Below are 20214 nucleotides of genomic sequence, written 5' to 3'. Positions count from 1 at the left end.
AACTCCGGAGCCGACGGGTCCCTTATCGGACCGAAGATCGCCAATAGGTCGACCGCGTGGGATAGGGTCGATTTCCAATTTCAATTTACCTAAATACCCACGTGGTCTAAACTACCGGGGAAATTCACCCTCGGCGGAGCTCGAGCAGAACGAGCCGTGCGAAACCCGAGAAGATGGTTACCAAGACCCGTCGGTCCAAATGCACAATTTGCCGCTTCCCAATTTCCCAACATGCTAAGCCAATGAAACACACAGAAACGAGCTGAAACATTTAACAGGGGATTTATTTATAATGGGGGGGGGGGGGAAGGGAACACACAAAGAGCAGAGTTATCACAACTAAGCAAGGCAAATAATGTACAACAAAAAGCACAACAATTCTACTTAACAGACGGGCACACACACACACACACACACACACACACACACACACACACACACACGAAATGGGCCGGTCGGCCTTTATTGATGCCCCCCAGATCGGAGGGAAGGTGAGCCCCGAAGGGGAGAACCTGTCTCGCACTTCCCCGCCTCATGCGGTTTTCAATGATCCAGTTCGGTGGGACTCGAACCCACAACGCAATGCAATGATGGACTGAATCCAACGCCGGCGTGAAGGTGGATCAGACAGAACGCCGGCAGGCCAGACGAGACAACCAAGCGACGAGGCTGACCAGGCGACGCGACCTTGACTGGACCTCCACTGGACCTCAACACAACTCTGGCCCAACAACTGCGCTGGACCGATCGCAATCTCACTCGCGCACCGTCAGGTCTCAGCACTCTTTCTCTCAGTCCGATCACGCCAAAAACCATATCCTCTTCTTGTCCAGGGGGGAAGGGGACGCCTCCTCGCGACCCGCTCTCCCTCACTGGACGGTTTTGGCGCGCAAATGCACTCGTCGCTTCTCACTGGCCAAAACGGGTGCCAAGTCCGTTGATTGGTCCGGGGGCGTGGTGACATCACGCGGACCGCCCCTCACACAGTGGAGGAGTCCCATTGGTCGAAGGACGGCAACCTCGCTCGCATAACCCCGATTGGGCGAGAGCCAGCGCGAGGTTCCGCCTTGAACTCCGCCCACCGTGGGCGCTATGGTGTTGGGTTGACGAAGCAAGGCGAAGGCATGTTGTTGTTGGCGTTGTTGATGTAAAAATCCTAGCTATAAAATAATCCGTAGCGCACACATGTAATTCCCATTAGACTAGGGACGGGACCCTAACTAGAAACACGTACTTACCGATATAACTGATCTATAGGACCTGGCTGTTGTACGTTCATGGCTTCCAGATTCGCAACAATATGTGTAAATTTATCTCCCGCCAAATTTCCTTGCTCCTTCCCCAAGTAATTGTATTTTTCAACAAAAAGAAATAATTCTCAAAAATAAAACATTTCCTTTCCTCCCTCTCGCGCCCGCCACGTCTCACCAAACTGGTATCATTCACACGTGCTGGGAAAGGACTTGACACAGGCAAGATGGACCGAACGTCCTTTTCCTGTGCTTCACAACCTGTGGTTGTGAAAGAGTGGAGCAAGTAGAAGTACATTCAGAGTACACCGCTCCCATACCAAATAAAGAAATAAATGACATCGCCAGGGCACCATTGACGGGATTGGGAGTGAGCGGTGTGCAATAAAATTTTGATGAATTCCGCAATGAAAATAAATAATAATCGTAAAATAAATAATTTCTTAATCAATTGCCAAATAGCATACCTAAAACCACCACTGTTAATCTGTAGTGTTTTGAAAATTAAGTAATGAATCGAAAAATGATTAATCAATATAAATCAAAAACATCCTTTATAGAAAAATTACTTGTTCACTGTCACGTCCAAATATCAGCTTCCTAGTTCAAAAGGTGCTTGAGATATTGCCCGGATGAGAAAGAAAATAAATAAATCGATGATAAGTAATTCATTGATTAAGAAAAAATAAATTAAAATACAGTTTTTGCCAAAACACATCTTCACTTTTGTCCCCAAATTTCAGCTTCCGAGCTCAAAGGATGGCCGAGATATCGCCTGGACAAACAAGAAAGGAAACAAACGGAGTAAAAACTGAGTACTCCCTCCCTTGGGTGCCTGGCGATGACGTCACACATCGCCTGGATTTGGCATCGGAAAGGAGCGGTGTACAAAAACTTTATCTTAATTTTGGTATGCAACAAGGTTATAAAGTTAACATTCTTAGTTTGTGATGATTTTGTTAAATGCAGGGTATTACGTGAAAAGAAAGGTAGTGTTAAGCAAGTTACGTGACAGAACTACCAGGTTGCCTTGAAACCCAAACTAATGCTCCAGGTGGAGTCACTACCTCCGCCGACAAAGGTGAAGGACATTGTTTTTACCACTTTCTGTCTTTGTTTGTTACTTGCAAAATCGAAGATTTTTCAAGTATATTGGTTATTTTAGTCGATTTTGTTATTCTGTCTGTTTGTTTGTTACCTACAGGTCACAATTCTAAACCAATCTTCATGAAGGTTTACCAAGTCGTAGAGGTTGTCTCAACTGAGAAGCCTATTGATTTTGAGGTCAAAGGTCATCTTGAGGACGAATTTCTGAAATCATTTTTCATCCGATTGAGTTGAAATTTGAACAGGATTTGCTTATTGCGTCGCTGAAATGGGAAATAGTGCAGCAGATAATCATAACAATTGTGCAAATTATGACTAAAGCATGAAATTTGTTACCAGTGTTAGTACATACCATAAGCTTCATTTTCAGATCGGGAGGTAAGTCAGATTTGACTTCTGAGGATAGTGAGAGGTCAATGACCTCAATTACATTGAAATTGTCATTTTTTCACGATTCTGGTGCAGTTTGTCTGTTTTGGGAATCATTAAAAAGGTATGTTGCCATGAGTTGGTCCCTTTATCTTCTGGAGAGCTTTTATACATAATCACAGGACGCAACCATGACTGAACAAGTGCTTTAAATGAGGTCAGTGACCTCAGAAAACAAATTTATTGAAATACACATTTAGGTTATTGTGGTGTCCAGAACAGCTTGCATGAAATCGTGTTGTAAGATCATCTGTGCAACCTTAATTTTCAATGTGCACTGAACATAGTCTATAAGCTTAAAGTACAGTGAGGTCAGTTACCTCAGACACATGTATAGTACATACCGGAACATGTAATACACACACATTATCCATATAGACGCATAAATATAAAGGTGTCTGATTGCACCTAACAGTCTCCCGAACATGCACATAATGCAGTGCCCGTGACTGCAGCCTTGGTGCACTTGCAGCGGCCGGTACATCCCTTCTCGCAGCCGCAGTGGATCAGTTCGTGGAAAGATTTTGATGCCTCTGGCAGTGTCGTCCAAAGAGGCTGCCACCCAGAGGCCTCCTTTGTCCAGCCCCAGTCAGATGGGATTGGTAACTCTGGATTCAGGACCAGAGTTTGGTTCCAGCAGTTGCCCTGGAGAGGTGCACGCTTGATGTGCTGCTGGAGTGCTGCCTGCGTTGGGGGAATGTTTTCTAGAGCCCTAGACTTGTGTGCGAAGAGCTGTTTCCTCGCATCGTTCCCTTCCATGGTGTCCCTGGTGCGGTCATACATCAGCACAACGAAGCGCTCCAGCAGTGACATTGACTCCTCACTGACATCACTTGGCATGCCGAAGAGTTCTTCAAAGGCATCAGTCACCTGTGGGAACACTTTCCAAATCTCGCAGGCAGTCTTCTTCCCTCTGCCAGCGAAAGAAGACACAGTGTCGCACCCTGTGAGGGCATGGAAGATGGGGAGAGTAGCACATTGTCTTGGGTTCATGGCGGCAGCCAGTTAGTGAACAGCTATGTACCGGAAGCTGGATCCAGTACCAAGAGCTATCCACAGCTCGTCAGGATTGATGTTGTTGAATGAAGGCACAGCCAGTACCACAACATCAGTATCCACAGTGCGTATGGCCACCTTCCTGATCCCCTTCTGCACAGCATCTGCCACATGTAGAAGCAGGCGAGTGTCCGCCTCGTCGTGTGAACATGGGGCGAGGCTGGTCAAGTCGGACTCGGCAGGAGAGCACAGGACCTCAGTTCCACATGTTGCATACATTTCCTTGCCATCTGCTATTGGAAGACGAATGGCCTCTCGTGACAGGAAACCAAAGAGCTCAGTCTTGTTTTGATCCACACGAAGGAAGCCCTTCCAGTTCTTAGGCATGATGTAGAGGGAGCCACTCTCTTCCTGACGCCTTTGCCCCTCTTCTGTCTGGTCGTGCCTTTCAGGCTGTCAGGTAGATATACATCCCAGATGAGGTCGAGTCTGTTGACCTTTTCGAGTTGAGTGGAGATGTAAGGTGCAAAGACTGTTCACATACTCTTCAAAGGTCTTTTCCGTTACAGGATTGAGCATTTGAACAATAGCTGCTCCGTCAAGGATTGTGGCATCAACCCCAGGTGCGCTTGTGGTTTCGGGTTGGTCTGATTTCAGGCAGTGTAGTAGATCTGCTTTGACTCCAAGGCACAGTTTTCCTCCTGTTGATAATGCTGGTGGGGCTGCCTGGTTCTCGTGGCAGAAGAACTGGTCCAGATCCCCATCACGTGATTGGCAGGCAATATACATCCTCAAGAAGAGACTACAGTCACTCTTCACTGCGGCGAGTTGGATCTGCTGCTTTGACTGAGTCTTGGTCTGTGGCCGACTGAAGAGTGGCAACTTGTTCTTGGGCAGCGTTTCTGTAACTGGCTTCGTGCATAGTTCCAGTCTTTCTTCAACAAACTTTGTGCACTGCTCCTCACCAAGGGACTCGATCTTCCTGACAGTTCTGCCACTGGGGTGTCCATGATGTCTTTCGTGTCAAGGACCAAGCTGTTCAAGCTGCCGTTCAATAGCCTTCATCTACTGATGAAGATGTCTAACAGCTTGGTCAAAGCTCGACATCTGTAAATTACTACCAACACTGTGTGGAATATGTAGACACTTCTATTGGAACACAAATGCATGGTTTGTACATCACAAACATGTTTACCATTAACCAATGAAGCCAAACATCAATATTTTGATACGTTTAGGTCATTGACCTCTCACTGTCCTCAGAGGTCAAAGCTCGACACCTGTAAATAATTACCAACACTGTGTGGAATATGTAGACACTTCTGTTGGAACACAAATGCATGGTTTGTACATCATAAACATGTTTACCATTAACCAATGACGCCAAACATCAATATTTTGATAGTTTAAGGTCATTGACCTCTCACGGACCTCAGAGGTCAAATCTGACTTACCTCCCGATCTGAAAATGAAGCTTATGGCATGTACTAACACTGGTAGAAATTTCATGCTTTAGTCATAATTTGCACAATTCTTATGATATGAGAGATTATCAGCTGTACTCAAAGCAACTATTTGTGAGATAAAAAGGTGAAAATTCAACTCGAGGTCAAACTTCAAAAATCATCAATTTTAATCTGAAAAATAGTCAATTTTCATCCGATTGACCTGAACTTTAATGAAGATTGTGAATTTTAATCTTAATGAAATGGACAATTTGATGTATCCATGGCAACCTTTGGAGAGGGGGAGTGGATTTTGCAAGTATCGTGCTCTGCACGACGTCTTTTTCTTATTTGTTTATTTGTGTGCAGGATATCTCAATCTGGATGTGGATAGGTTGGGTGTGTGACAAGGACAAACTGATTAGATTTTGGTGAAGATCTGGATCCAGATCCAGTTACTATAAGTTTTTAAAGTCATTCTTCACCATTGAGAGATAGGGCTAAACTAATATAAAGCACGGTATCTCAAAAATTTATTGGACCAGATATGTTGTCGTGGATCAGGCATGACTTGGCGGAGGTATACACTCTACCGAGTGCCCTTCTACTATAATACTGTATTTATGCCAGCTATCATGATATACAATAGTACAAAGAAGACCCATGAAAAGGTGTGTGTGTGTGTGTGTGTGTGTGTGTGTGTGTGTGTGTGTGTGTGTGTGTGTGTGTGTGTGTATATTTTCGAATTACAAATCGATGCCAATAATAATATCCTCCTTTTAAGAGAATTGTTCCTCCCACAGGATGTCCCTGACTCAGTGTCTCTCCCTGGTTACTGTCTCCTCCAAATTGATAGGCCTGAACTACGCCCCAGCGGCGGAGTTGCTCTTTAAGGCCCGGTCACACCTTGACGTTTTAGCCAGCAATGGCAACGTATTAAAATGTATGTAAAACGCTGGCTTACGTTGAACTTTTGATGTTTTTTTTAAAAGATTCGGACGTATTCATAATGAGTTGGTCGTATGCATAACATATTAGTAACGGACACAGAACGTTTCGTTGTCTTATAGATAACTTATACCAACGAATGCTTAGCCTGTTGTCGGCGTTCACAACCTATGCCCAACGATAGTCTAACTTATGCATAGCGCGCTGCACGTATCGCCGACGATGACGTGACGTAGCCTATTAAAAGGCTGCCGCACAATGATTCAAATCATAACCGCCGGAGAAATGGAAGTGTCAACATCGCAATCACACCTTGGCGATCTTGCCAGCGTATGCCGACCTCTGAAAAATGCGTCTAAAACGCTGGCGCACGTCGAATACGGTATGGGTAAGTTTGGTATACGTGAATAGAATGCTAAAGTACGCTATCATACATCGTATTAAATGGAGTACGTCTTGTACTTTTAAACGTGTTAAACATTTTACGACGTACTTGCCGTATGACACACACGTTCCACATGCGATGGGAATAAGTTGTAGGCATGTTATGCGATCGTTGGCACACGTCGACAAATGTTACTTGTAAGTTACTCATAAGTCGAAACGCGTCAAGGTAATGGTTAGCGTCAGTGTTCCAGACTCCCTGTTTTTTTTTTTTTTTTGGTATGACGGTGATGTTGACACTTCGATTTCTAGTGCGGTTATAATATAATATAATTAATAGGCTGCCGTTCAATGATTTAAATCATAACCGCACAAGAAATCGAAGTATCAACATCACCGTCATACCAAAAAAAACCCAGGGAGTCTGGAACACTGACGCTAACCATTACCTTGACGTGTTTCGACTTATGAGTAACTTACAAGAAACGTGTGTGGACGTGTGTCAATGATAGTGTAACGTGCCTACAACACGTTACTCATAGGTTAGAAATATGTTTCGGGTACGCTAAACATTACCTCGACATGTTTCGACTTGTGATTAACTTACAAGTAACGATTGTCGACGTGTGTCAACGATAGAATAACGTGTCTACAACTTATGGCCAGCGTAGCGGAACATGTGAGTCATACGCTGGCATAAGTCGTAAAATTTCAAGCATGGAAAATTTGAGGACAACCGCAAAGTACAACGATGAAAGCCAGCGTACAACGACGTATGGCAGTGTTTTTCAGCGTGCTCTCAATGTTATCAAAACTTACCCATAACGTATTCGACGTGTGCCAGCGTTTTAGACAAATTTTTCAAAAATCAGCATAAGCTGGCTAAAACGTCAAGGTGTGACTGGGCCTTTACATCAAGAACTCGATTTCCCACTGCCCTTGTATTAACCTTACATCTCCCAACCCCCAGGAGTACCTCTGGCTGTGACTGTTCATCTTTGTGTTGTATCATCCTCCAAACAGTGATGACTCCATCTACGTCTCTTTCGTTCAGACAACTCGGACAAGCTTTGAACCACTGATTCCAACCTTCTCTTCTTCATATGTAGCAATTTCAATTGTCATCATACAACTTGGCTAGGTGTTGGTATGTCTCTCACCATCCATTGCACTTCAGCAAAAGACTTCTGTGATTCCATGGGAATGACTCGATCTGTAAACTTTCCCACCCGGATTCCTCCCAATGGCAAATCCTCCCTTCTGGATTTGGTGATGACTAACTTTCCTGCAAATGTCTCTTGCTCTTCCTCTGGTCCAATTGGTTCATCTGATCATGTGCTTGTGAGGGTAAATAGCTCTCTGGCTATTCCCAGAGAGCTGCCTCAATGCCCGCATGTCTGGCATTTCACTCAAGCAGATCGGCATGGATTGCAAGCAGCCATCTCTCTTCAGGACTCATCTCCCACATCTTCTGCCCCTAATGGTAACTCAGCCTGGGAATTCTTCCCAAGAAACCTGCTCTCTCTCATGCACAGATTCATCCCATCTCGTCTTCAATTATCCTACCCTTCTTCCCGCCCATGGTACACTGAATCCTGTGGTGAGGCAGTTGCTCTGAAACAACTTGCATTCTCTTCCTGGAAGGATAATCCAACTAAAGGCAATCTCAATGCATTCGAAAAAGTCCCCAACAAGTGTGTGTCCTCTCTCAGGAAAGCCAGAAAACATCTGTCTAAACTCAAAATTGACCTTTCAAACTTGTCTCCCTCTAAAACCTGGTGATGCCTTGTTAAGTCTGTCTCTGTTGTGTGCTCCCCTTCCATCCCTTCCCTCTCTTCAAATGGCACCACAGCCGATTCCGCTCATGAGAAGGTCGAATGCCTTTTGCTTCTAAATATTGTGTCCCCTGTGCCTGGTGTTGGCCTCATGGTTAAGGTGGTCGGCTTGGGATCCCAGGATCCTGAGTTCAAATCCAACTCTGCTGTTGAATTAATACCAGGTGGGGTTGACTGCCTGTCATCCTTCCGAAGTCAGCAAAATGAGTGCCAGCTTGCTGGTATCCTGTATCGGAGTAGCCACCTGTCCAGAATTGTATCTAATAGCCAAGGAGACTGCTTGGGCAGCACCGATGCTCTGCACAGACAAAGGTCCCCATGGATGGATGGATGGATTGTGTCCCCAACCCCTCTCAGTACCCAACCTTCCCTGCCATATTCAAATCTCCCTGGACTCTGTGTATTTTGCATCTGAGAAGGTTCTTTCAACCCTCGACTCTGACTCTGCCACTGGACTGAACGACATCAGCTCACGTACCTTTAAAACATGCTCTGCTGCTCTTTGCACATCTTCTCTGCCCTTTTCACCCTGTCATTTGTGCTAGGTCTTCTTCCATGTGCTTGAAAATCCGCCATCATCACAACACTACAAAAAAATGGAGCAAAAACTTTTTCTCCACCAACTTAATCTCAGATCACCAATTTTGTTTCAGACCAGGTCACTCCACCTTGAACATGCTACTTATACTCATCCAACAATGGATGGAGGCCCTCAATGTCAGACATGAGATCAGAACCGTCTTTCTGGATATATCTCGTGCTTTTGATGCAGTCTAGCATCCCACCGTACGTACTCTAGAAACTTTCTGCCTATCCATCCAATGCCAACTCCACACGTGGCTCACTGATTTCCTCTACTCTCATAGCCAATGTTTACCTCTCAACGGAATCCTTTCATCTCTTCTCCTTGTCAAGGCTGGTGTTCTCCTACGGCAGTGTTCTGGGCCTCGTCCTATTCCTGATCTTCATTAATGATCTATCTGACTCTCTGGAAAATCCTCTTTATCTAATTGCTGATGACTCCATCCTCTGCCATGACCTCCCTTATCCTTCAGACAGGTGGGCTGCAGACTCTTCCTTCTCTTCAGGCCTTGAAGAAACCACATGTTGGTGAAACACTTTGAATATGTCTTTCAATCCTGACAAATCCCACACTCTATTTCTCTCCGAAAGGACCGTCTGGCAACCCCCTCCTCCCCCATCTGCTTTCTAAACAATCTTCTTAAGGAATTTCCGTCATTCAAACTCCTGAGTCTCACTATCAGCCATGATCTTCTTGGGGAAACCACATTTCAAAGTTGGCCTCCAAAGACAGCCACCGACTGGGCATCCTCCTTCATACAAAGTCCTTCTTTGGCAAACCTGAACTCCTATCCACCGATAAGGCCTTCATCCGCAGCTTGATGGAGTACTGCTCTCCCCTGTGGCTGTCTCCCCTGCGTTACATCGTGTTAAACATGATGCCATGGAGACCAAGGCCTTCAAGATTATTGGACTATCCCATGATGAAGATGAGTCTGTGGGTCTATCACTTTCCCATCGCAGACAGGTTGGTGGTCACTCTGTCTTCCACCACCTCATTTCTGATCTTGCACCCTCTACTCTTTCCATGCTTTGTCCCCTCCCCCTCCCCCAGGTGTCTGCAGGGCTCACGCGGTCCTCCAACATCAACCCCCTTATGGTTAAACTATCTAAATACAGGATCTCTGCTCACCTCCACTCATTTGTTCCTCTTTTTTTCCCCCCTACATGTGTTATCAATTTCCACATCACCTTCAATCTCATTCTACTCTCCAGGTCTTCAAGCCAGCTGTTCACCACCATCTCAAATCATCCCCAATCCTAAACCATATTCTTTTCTACCCTCGTTAACCCCACCCTTATTCCTCCTTCCAGTTTTTGAGTTTTCCCTCCTCTGTATTCATTTTGTCCACCCCGTGCATGCGTGTTTTGCGTCCTGTTTTTGTTACGTCCTGATTTGTTCACTGTTCTAGACTCTTCCACGAGCCTCGACTATGTACACAAAAAAAAACCCATAAATATGTAATAATGCATTAAATCCTCCAGTGAGAAAAGTTTGAATAGGGATGTTGCTTTGATGGGCTGACTGACTGCCTGGAAGCAACTGAGGTTGTGGATGTACTGATGTAAGTAATCTACTGATTTGAATCCGTGACCGAGGTTGTGGATCTGCCATTTCGAGAGGTTCTGGGCTAAAAGGATTGAAACCTCGAGGAAGAACTCTGCCCAGCTGATGATCCGTGTGGTTGAGAAACCATTCAATTGCTAATAGGTTAAGGTTCCTACTTTAGGTAAGGGAACTATGTTTTGAGGTTTACAATTTAAATGAAGTGGAATATAGGATGTTGTGAAATGAACATCATTTATAGCAATCCTTTGAATTATATTGTTACAGATCCGGGGCTCGAGTTCCTCCCCAATACCCGGTCCTGAAGCCACCGAACACGGATAACTCTGTGTCGGTCGGCGGGTTGCTAAGCAACCACAAGCGCCGATTGGTACTGCCAATCCGGCAGGGTTACACTACTTCGTGTGGACGGCCCCACCAAGGGGAGTCTTGTACTCTTCATGCATACTCTAATTACTCACCAGATCAGGTGCAACCGAGCAGAGCTGCCAAGTATGCACCGGCTAACAAGAGCCAATTGGTGGGGTAAAACTTCCCAGCAAACTACATATGGACTGTACTGGACCAATGGAGGAAAAGACAGGACAAACTGGATACATTTATAACAAGCAGGTTTATTTATAATTAAGGTGAGGAAAGGACATGGCACAATAATCAAAGGTTTTACTACAAAGGCAAAATATGTACAGTAGGGGAAAGCAAGGATTGATGAGGTACAGAGAAGGAAAAATGGGAAGAGGTGTGTGGCTGTGGGGTTGCTCTGATTGCTATTTTGCATCCTCAGCAGACGAGACAGATGATAAGAGACAGAACGTGTGAGAAGATAGTCTATTGAAGAAGTGTAAGAAAGTCTGTAAGTGTAACTGCGAATTATCTGACAACTGATCGGTCTTGCGCTTGGTTCGCTCGCTCACCCAGCGCTCTGCTCCACCTGCTCAACTCCACCTTCCACCCTGTACCGCCGACCAAGCCAGAAGTGTCACTCTCCCAGAACTCTCCACTTAGAACTCAGCACTCAACATGACTACAACTCCCTCGCAGGACATTTGATAGATGTCTGGTGAGGGAGGAGCCCAAAGTCGGATCAGGACAGTCGGTAGGCATTCCCCATCATCCCCATTGGTGCATGGATGCTTCTCCAAGTGTTGGCCCTGCCTCTGCACGAACCTGATGCTGAAAATGGCCCCATTTGCATCTGCACTCAGTCACGCGACAGAGCTCTGAGGTTAATATGGGGCATGGGCTTCTGGGGGTTCTTTCCGGCCACGAATGTGCACTGGACACCAAATGGGGGTCTTGATTGAGTGGAGTGCCAGGGCTATCCAGGAGATGTTGAACAGATTCTAGCGCATATTTGCGCTTCGAGCCACATGCCAAAACCTTCTGGACACAAGCATCCGTTATGGTAGGTAGCGTCCATGGTTCCCAGATATCTTCAAAGGACAGTGATGGGTATCTGGGGTGGTGACTGTGGTTGTGGCGTTTGTAGCAGTTGTGGTGAGGTGGTTGAAACGTTATGGTTATGGTGAGGTGAACGAGGCATTGCAGCCGTTATGGTGAGGTGAGCGAACTTGACTGGATCTTGGGATATTTTTTAATAAGGATTTTGTGATGGTTATAGGAATGATGTAGCATTCTGGTTTGAGTATGGAGAAGATCTGAGGCGATGGTCGGTTTGCGAATGGTGTGAAGCTTGAATGGGATTTTGGCGGCATATGCTAATGAGCTCTCTCTTGTTACTACGCGGCTGTGCCATGCATGCTTGCATGAAAGAGGGGTTGTGTGTGCAGCAAAGTAAATAAAATAGATTAAGGATAGAAATAGAGACCTGCCGAGAAGCCCTCGCAACACATTTTGTCCCATATACCCACTAGACGTGAGGGAATGGCTATCTAAAACGAATACCTGCCTTTGGATTGCTATATGCTGTGTGCCATTGCCTCGGAATTGTGCTGGCTTCGCAAAACCGCAACAATATTATATTTTAGGAATGGCCGATATTGTACAATTAATAAAGTGTAGTGCGTGTGCCTGTAACGGTTTTTTTTTTCCCCCTTCATCATGGTTTTTGCTTTTATGGTCACGTCCAGGGTCGAGGTTGTAGTGTTGACGTCCATGGTCGTGGTTGTTGCGGTGACAGTCACGTCCAGGACTGCACACAACCATCTCATCATTAATTTTCTCATCATTGCCACATGCACATCTATTTTCATCAATTAACAAAGTTATTTCATTTTGAATCATAAGTATCCACTCTTTTGAAAGTTTTGTTTCCTTTTCTTTTTTTTTGGGGCCCCCTAAAGGTCTTTCCAGGATAACCTTCCCAGCCGGCGACGCCACATCGGGGGTGCCCAGCACCAGCGGCTCCGTCGTGCTTGGTACGAAGCAAACAGAGGTAAGGTACCAGGATTGTATACCTATATTCCAAACCACATTAAATGTGTTTTAAACTGGTACAAGTGTTAATTTTGGAAATAATTTTGATTTATTTCCTACTTTTGACTCGTCGGTCAGACCTCTTCAATAGCTCTTCAGTTTTCCCAGCATTGGTATTGCTGCCAACATCTCCATATTTGCTTGTGATGAGGGCTCAAAACAGTCAAACTTTTCAATGTAACATTTCAGAGGAATTTGATGAAACTTGTCAAATGCTCATTTTAACGGAATTTGAGTTCCTTCCTGCTGTTCAATTAATAAACCTCCATATTCTACATCAAGCCTTTAAACCACATGATTCACCTTGTGTCGACCCTTATTTTTGTTTTCTTTTCCAATTTAGACACGGCTACTCTACTGGCAGAGGAATCGCAGAAACGTGCTTGTCGTCAGTTCTTATTCACGGGTACATCGATCCTCAGATCTTCACAATCCTTGAATTATCCCCAAAGTCATTGTTTTTTTTGCTCGATGTCTTGTTCTAAACGATTCTCTTCCTATTTTTACCTTCACCACCGAAGGTGAAGGTTTTCACCCCTCTCTGTCTGTTTGTTACTTGCAAAATCAAAGATTTTTCAAGTATATTGGTTAGTTCATTTTGTTATTCTGTTTGTCTGCCAATCACCGACAAGTCACAATTTTAAACCGATCTTCACGAAACTTCACCACATGGTAGAGTTTGTCCTAAGGAAGGAGCCTATTGTTTTTAAGGTCAAAAGGTCAACACCGGCCAAAGGTCAACAACTTGGGTGGTATTTCTAAAATCCTCAATTTTCATCCGATTGACGTGAAATTTGAAGAGGATTTATATTTCCGGTCAATGAATTCAAGCAGCCAATTATTTTTGAGTTCAACATCGACCAAAAGGTCAACAGAGGCCCAAGGTCAACAACAAAGGCAGTATTTCTAAAATCCTCAATTTTTATCACAATGACTTGAAATTTGAAGCGGATTTGCAAATCAGGTCACTGAATTCAACCACCAATTATTTTTGAGGTCAAATTTGTTTAATGGATTTGCAAGTGTCGTGCTCTGCATGACGTCATCTTCTTGTTTGTTTGTTTGTCTGTCTGTCTGTCTGTGTGCAGGATATCTCAAAAAGTTGTGGACAGATTCGGATGAAACTTGGTGGACATGTTGGGTGTATGACCACGACGGATGGATTCGATTTTGGTGAAGATCCGAATCTGGATATGAGAATTATTTAATATTAAAAGTGATTCTCCACCATTGAGAGATTGGGCCAAAAACGATATACAGCATGATATTTCACAAATGTATTGGGCCTGATATGTTCTCGTGAATCAGGCATTACATGGTGGCGGTATGCACTCTATCAAGTGTCCTAGTTTATTTTCTTTTCTCCAATCCCTCCTTATGACTCTACTGCCCCCTCCCCCCAAACATTCCTCCATCTTTTTGCTTCTTATAATAATACGAGTTCTCTTTCAAGGAACTTCAAAGGACAAACAAGTATATGCAATGGTTACCAACCTATAGTTATTTGTATGTGCCCTATATTTTGTAAATGCTGAGCATCAAGCAAGGAAGCAACACTTACCATTTTTAATGTCTTTGGTATGACTCGGTCAGGGTTCAAACCTCTGACATGCCATATTCAGAACAGATGCTCAAACCATTACTCCACCTTCTTCTTCTTCTTCTCCTTCTCCTTCTCCTTCTCCTCCTCCTCCTCCTCCTCCTCTTCCTTCTTCTTCTTCTTATTCTTATTCTTATTCTTATTCTTATTCTTATTCTTCTTCTTATTATTATTCTTATTCTTATTCTTCTTCTTCTTCGCCTGATTTAAAGATATCGCTTCATTTAATTTGTAGCCTGGTGTTCGGCTTAGTGGTTAGGGTGGCTGGCTTGGGCTCTTAGGGTCCTGAGTTCTAGCCCTGTTGGTCGCTGAATTAACACCAGGTGGGGTTGACTCAGCCTGTTATCCTTCTGAGGTCGGTGAAATGGGTACCAGTGTGCTGGTATAGGGGCACAGCATCAGCGGCATCGTCACGTCCAACAAAATAATAGCTACCCGGCAGCCAAGCTGTCATACATAAGAAGATTTCATTTGTCTTATGGGATTCTCCTTCCTCCTCATCACTCATCCTTTACCCCCTCCATTTTGAAATGTCACTTTCTCCATTTATTCCTTTGTTGCTGTTTCCATTACACACTACTACCTCCCTTGCATTTGTTTTATGATTGCTCACCAGCTACTCTTCTTACAGGTCGTTGTGAGTTTGGCTCTTCATGCCGCTTCAGCCACTATGCACCAGAACAGCTGGAAATGCTGCGGCAGGAAACCCAAGGTATAGATCCATTTCTTTTTTTTACCATGATCTGCTTGAAATATTTGAAAACTGCCTTCCCAAAATGAAACAATTGACCATGTTTGCCACATGTGGTACCTTTCCTGATGTAGTATTGTTGCGGAAATGGGCCCTTAGTGTGTTATTAAATATAGGATTAGCCCAGATCCCCCCTTAAATGCATGTTTAGCCAGGTTGTTTGGTAATCGGACGTTACATGTGTGTCGGGAGATGTAGCAGGCTGTCCATTGTTCATACAGTGGTGGTGTACCGAGAGGCATCTTCTTCTTCTTCCTGCCCCCCTCTTAACCAGCCCCCACCTGGCGCCCTGAGAATCAGTCAGCAAGACGTGCCAGCAATCCATTGGCGGAGAGCTGCTGCAATCTCGAACGATGGACCAATCACGGGTCCCCGGAGGCGGTCCGCAAGGCCCGCCCCAAAATGCAAGAGGAACTGGCTGCTGTGTAGGGTCTGTGATCTGCTTCATGAGGAGTGGTTTGGTCAGCTGTTCCTCCTTGGTTATGGATCCCACCTGAGGTCATCCACAGGTTCATCCTGAGTCCAGTCACGGAGCCTCTGACTGTCCTGACTCGTCTTTCATCCCATCGATCCGCCTGTGGAGCCCAACACCGGGATTGGCCTAGTTTAGTGTACGGGCCAGGCCTGGATTCGCATACTGGACCTTGTGAGAAACCAGCTGGAACACACCATAGATCTTTCTCTCCTGTGCCGTCGACCTTACGGGGGCTGAAAGCGCCGAGGCTGGTGCGTGAGCGGTGCGACAAAAGGAGGCCGTCGCCACCATCTTGCCACGTGGCATGCGCGAGTGATGCCGATAGGAGTACGAGCGCCATCTTGCCACGCTGCATGCTCGAGCTTGGGCGCTCGAATCCGACAACATCGGCTTATCACGAGCCGCATTCGTGCCTTCGACACTTTTCCTCTCGTCCATGAGGCATCACCAAGTACTCCGTGTCTTGTCTGCATGTTGTCTGCATGTCGTCCAGGCCTAAGGTTTATCTCGCTCGGGTTCCATTTGAAACCCGTATCCGTAGCTCCCTAGTTAAAAGCGGGTTATAAATTAATTATAACATTGTCGTGAATGCTTTACTTGTGTCGTGTTTCCCCTGTGTCCCCAATAAATCTGGCTGATTCATATGAAAGTTGCCGCCTTGAATTTATTCGTGCCGTGCTGAGGAACAATCCGCTCGATTTGTATATAAAACCAAAACGGGCTATGGACTGGCAGACTTCGCTCGGTCTCTGATCAAACCCAGTCTGTAGCCGGGGTCTATATCCCCAACTGGTAAGGCCCAGGTGTACTTTGGTATCGTGATCCGAGGTACGTGACCCGAGACCTGTGCCGAACTAGCCGGCGTTATAACCCCTGAGACGACGGTGCTGTTAAGCGCCGCTGAATCATCAACAGTATCACCTTGGCGGTCTCTCAACTCCCCTTGAATGATATCGGATCAGATCAACTCACTTGGTTGAATTAATTGCAGCATGACTGCTTGAGAATATGGTGTTCTCATCATCACCAGAGTACAGGAGGTTATTGAGGAAGGGATCATTACATGCTAAGGAATAGAAAATGGTAGACTAGTTGATCCGAGCTCCTTCTTTCCTCATATTTAATGCCCCACATATTTCTCTTATTATCCCCATGCTTTAAAAACAAGATGTTATTCATAGAATACATATGCCACGCAGTCTTGAGAAGGACTTGGTGCGAGCCAACTTTTTTTTTTCTTTGATCCAATATGGCTGCCAGACCACGTGACCTATGATGTCATCTTTATCAAACCATATTCCCCATGGGTAGTTGATCAATTAGTTAAATTTTGCATTGATCGGTTAAGCGGTTTCTCTTGCGAAGATCTTCAAAGATTTTCCCTTGGATCCAATATGGCTATGCCTGGTGTTGGCTTAATGGTTCGGGTAGTGGGCTTGGGATCCTAGGATCCTGAGTTCAAATCCTGCTCAGCTGTTGAATTAATACCAGGTGGGGTTAACTCGGCCTGTCATCCTGCCGAGGTCGGCAAAAATGAGTGCCAGCATGCTGGTATCCTGTGTCGGAGTGGCGACCCGTCCAGGATTGTGCCCAATAGCCAAGGAGACTGCTTTGGCAGCACCAATGCTCTGCACAGAGTATGGTCCCAATCTCCTCCTCTCCAATATGGCTGCCAGACCACGTGACACATGATCGTCATTTTAATGAAAATCCTGATCAAATTTCAAGTCAATTGGATGAAAATTGAGGATTTCAGAAATTTGGTTTATGTTGACCTTTTGGCCTACATTGACCTCAAAAATAGTTGGTGGTTGAATTCAGTGACTTCATGTGCAAATCGTCTTCAAATTTCAAGTCGATCGGATGAAAATTTAGAATTTTAGAAAATTGGTTAATGTTGACCTTTGGCCTCTGTCGACCTCAAAAGAGTGGCTGCTATATCACATGGTCATGTAACGTGGTAAAGTTTCAATTTCCTCCGCCAAACGGTTTTCAATGTACGCTCTTAACAAAATGCAGACACGACGTCCGTCATATGTACATACGCTACCGATCGCTTAACCCTGCTTTTCGCTTCGTCAGCGCAGGGAAAAAACAAAAATGCGAATAAAAAAATTGAGTGCAACACAATTAAACTTTTTAAAGTCCATGAAATAATTTAAATTGATCGATTAATTTAAACTTTTCCCTCAATGGGGCAGATACTTTTGCTTGCTTTCATCACACATTGTTTGTTGTTGTTGTTGTTGTTGTTGTCACCGTGGCTGTGGTTGTTGTTTGTGATCTCTTTCTGTTTACCTTTATTAGTTTTTCAATTGTTTCAAAAAGTATTACTCTATACAGTATAATTTTGCGTGGTCCATCCACATCTATCATGATTTATTCTTTTGAGTTTCTGCTGTCATACAAGGCCGGTGCAACCATGAGGCAAACAAAGTGGTCGCCGAGAATGGCAAAATTTGGGAGTTGCAAAAATGAATGAAAGAACGATTCATGAGATTTTTACACAAGTAAACAAGCAGATACTGTCTCTGTGGGTTTTTCCTTTCATATGAACTGCTGTGTTAATCTCCAGCTTTGCACGCCAGGTGAAACTCCCCCCCACTCCACCCTCGGGGACGCCAGAAGTATGCGTTCAAGCTCTTCGTCTGGATAAAGCACAAGTCTGCGGTGTTGTATCATTGGCTGAGGGCATGGCTGTGCCGCTGATGCAGTGCCCTCTGCTGCTTCAGGAAAGAATTTGGCCATGGTGCCGGCGATAGCTCGCCGACTCCTCGCGACACTCGTTTAACATCCATCCGAGGGACGGCACACACGTTGATGAATGGTCCTGCCTGTGAAACACCGGGATGACAATTTATAGCCGGGTCAGGATTCAAACCCAGGTTAGACAGCTTAGGGGCGACTGTACGGACCTTTAGAGCCTCTATGCCATTCTGTCATCACTTGTGTTGAAATAAGAACCACGAACGCACCTGAAATCTGCTGGTAACGGTGAGCATGTCGTGGGCTGAAGCAGCCAGGGGAGAACCGATGACGCACGATCACGTGGTGAAAATAGCGAATGGGGCGGAGTTAAATGTGGCGGAGAGAAAGCTCGGCAATCAGCACGTTCAGTGGACGAGTTTGTTGAAGACGGCGAGTGAATTGCGAGCCATTGCGAGACGAGTTCCAAAGTTGGCACGAATCGCACGGCCACGAGATGTGTCGAACTTTGTAGAAATAATCTCACGGATAATAATGTCCCCAACACATTTATTACTCCACACATCCTCTTCACCCTCCCCGTCTCTGTGGCCAATGGTGAGCGAAACTTTTCTCAGGTAAAGTTGATCAAATCAATCATCCGTCCATCGATGATTCAACAAACACTCGTTGGCCTCCCCCACCTTGTCAATGGAATGAAAGAACATGGAATTGCACAAACCTTCACCTGAAGGAACCAATCGTTTATACATTTGGTGAAACCCGGAGCACGGAAAGTACAATTCCAAATTCGAATGATCAATTTTGTTACAGGAACATATAATATGACGTCACGTGATCCACATTACACGTTATGAAGTGCATTTCTTCATGTACATGTGCTGTGAAAAATGTAGAACAATGAGAATATATTGTTACGGTTCTAGGAACCGTATGCATTCAAACATACAGCTGACCCAAAGTTAGTTATGCCGTTAAGTATATGTGTAGGCGGATTCCCTCCTCGTGTTTAGTGGGAAATCGAAGGGGTGCGTTGCGATGTTTTTTTAGTTAGATTAATAAATCCTTATATCCCATCCCCCATCACGATCCACTGTCCATCTGCTGTATCCGAAGGCCCGTTGGCCGGGGCAAATTCTTTGTGTTGTGGCTTCTTCTTGATGAGTCCAGACACGCATGGAGGATGGGGGCAGGTTTTTCCCTGCATGGCCGAAACCCCGCCCAGAAAGGGAGGACCTTGGAGGTCTTGTCCAATCAGGGCGACAGTGGCGTCGCCTTCACCAAGGCCCCTCCCCGCTGAGAGAGATCTATAAACTACAAATCGATCCTTATCGTAGAGTCCTTGGCTGGGAGATAAATTACGGCACCACCCTGAGAGGGTCGAGAGAGAATTCTGTGTGGGTCGGCCGTGTCAGCTGGAGTCTGAGGTTGGAGAGAAACAGCGTTGGAGCGAGACAGTGGTTGGAGTGAGACGGTTGGAGTCGCGGGTTGCCAAAGAAAGAAGGAGGGTCGTGACATGGAGGGTCTGCCCGCGTCTCGCCTCGGCGGCCCGTCTATTGCGCTGGTTCGAGGACGCCCGATCTTCACCGGGTCTCTCGTGGGCCCTGATCCCCGTCTCAGACTCTGCTCTGCTCCACCCGGGCTCTTTCGCGGACACGGTCTCTGCGCGTGTGGCTGTGGACTGAGCTGCACGACCACTGACA

General features: G+C 45.4%; 1 protein-coding gene and 1 long non-coding RNA gene across 3 annotated transcripts in view; one reads left to right on the top strand and one right to left on the bottom strand.

The window, feature by feature from the left end:
* LOC147026073 (uncharacterized) overlaps positions 1 to 20214 on the bottom strand; it is a 390674-nt gene that overhangs the window by 269610 nt on the left and 100850 nt on the right. The window lies entirely within an intron of this gene.
* ZMAT5 (zinc finger matrin-type 5) overlaps positions 1 to 20214 on the top strand; it is a 28957-nt gene that overhangs the window by 491 nt on the left and 8252 nt on the right. The window contains exons 1-5 of one of the 2 annotated variants that reach the window (XM_085881114.1): positions 450 to 2160; positions 12847 to 12938; positions 13323 to 13385; positions 14068 to 14152; positions 15211 to 15291. In XM_085881114.1, coding sequence (XP_085737240.1) covers positions 2010 to 2160; positions 12847 to 12938; positions 13323 to 13385; positions 14068 to 14152; positions 15211 to 15291 — 472 coding nt within the window. In that variant the 5' untranslated portion in view covers positions 450 to 2009. Of the gene's footprint in view, positions 1 to 449; positions 2161 to 12846; positions 12939 to 13322; positions 13386 to 14067; positions 14153 to 15210; positions 15292 to 20214 lie in introns of those variants that run through there. The other variant, XM_085881115.1, reaches the window with a different exon arrangement.

The sequence above is a fragment of the Eptatretus burgeri genome, chromosome 5 (genome assembly GCF_056783735.1).
Source record: "Eptatretus burgeri isolate ZD-2024b chromosome 5, Ebu_testis_v1, whole genome shotgun sequence".
In the NCBI taxonomy this organism is placed as follows: Eukaryota; Metazoa; Chordata; class Myxini; order Myxiniformes; family Myxinidae; genus Eptatretus; species Eptatretus burgeri.
Note: the sequence above shows the minus strand (reverse complement) of the source record. Positions and strands in the feature narration are given on the sequence as shown.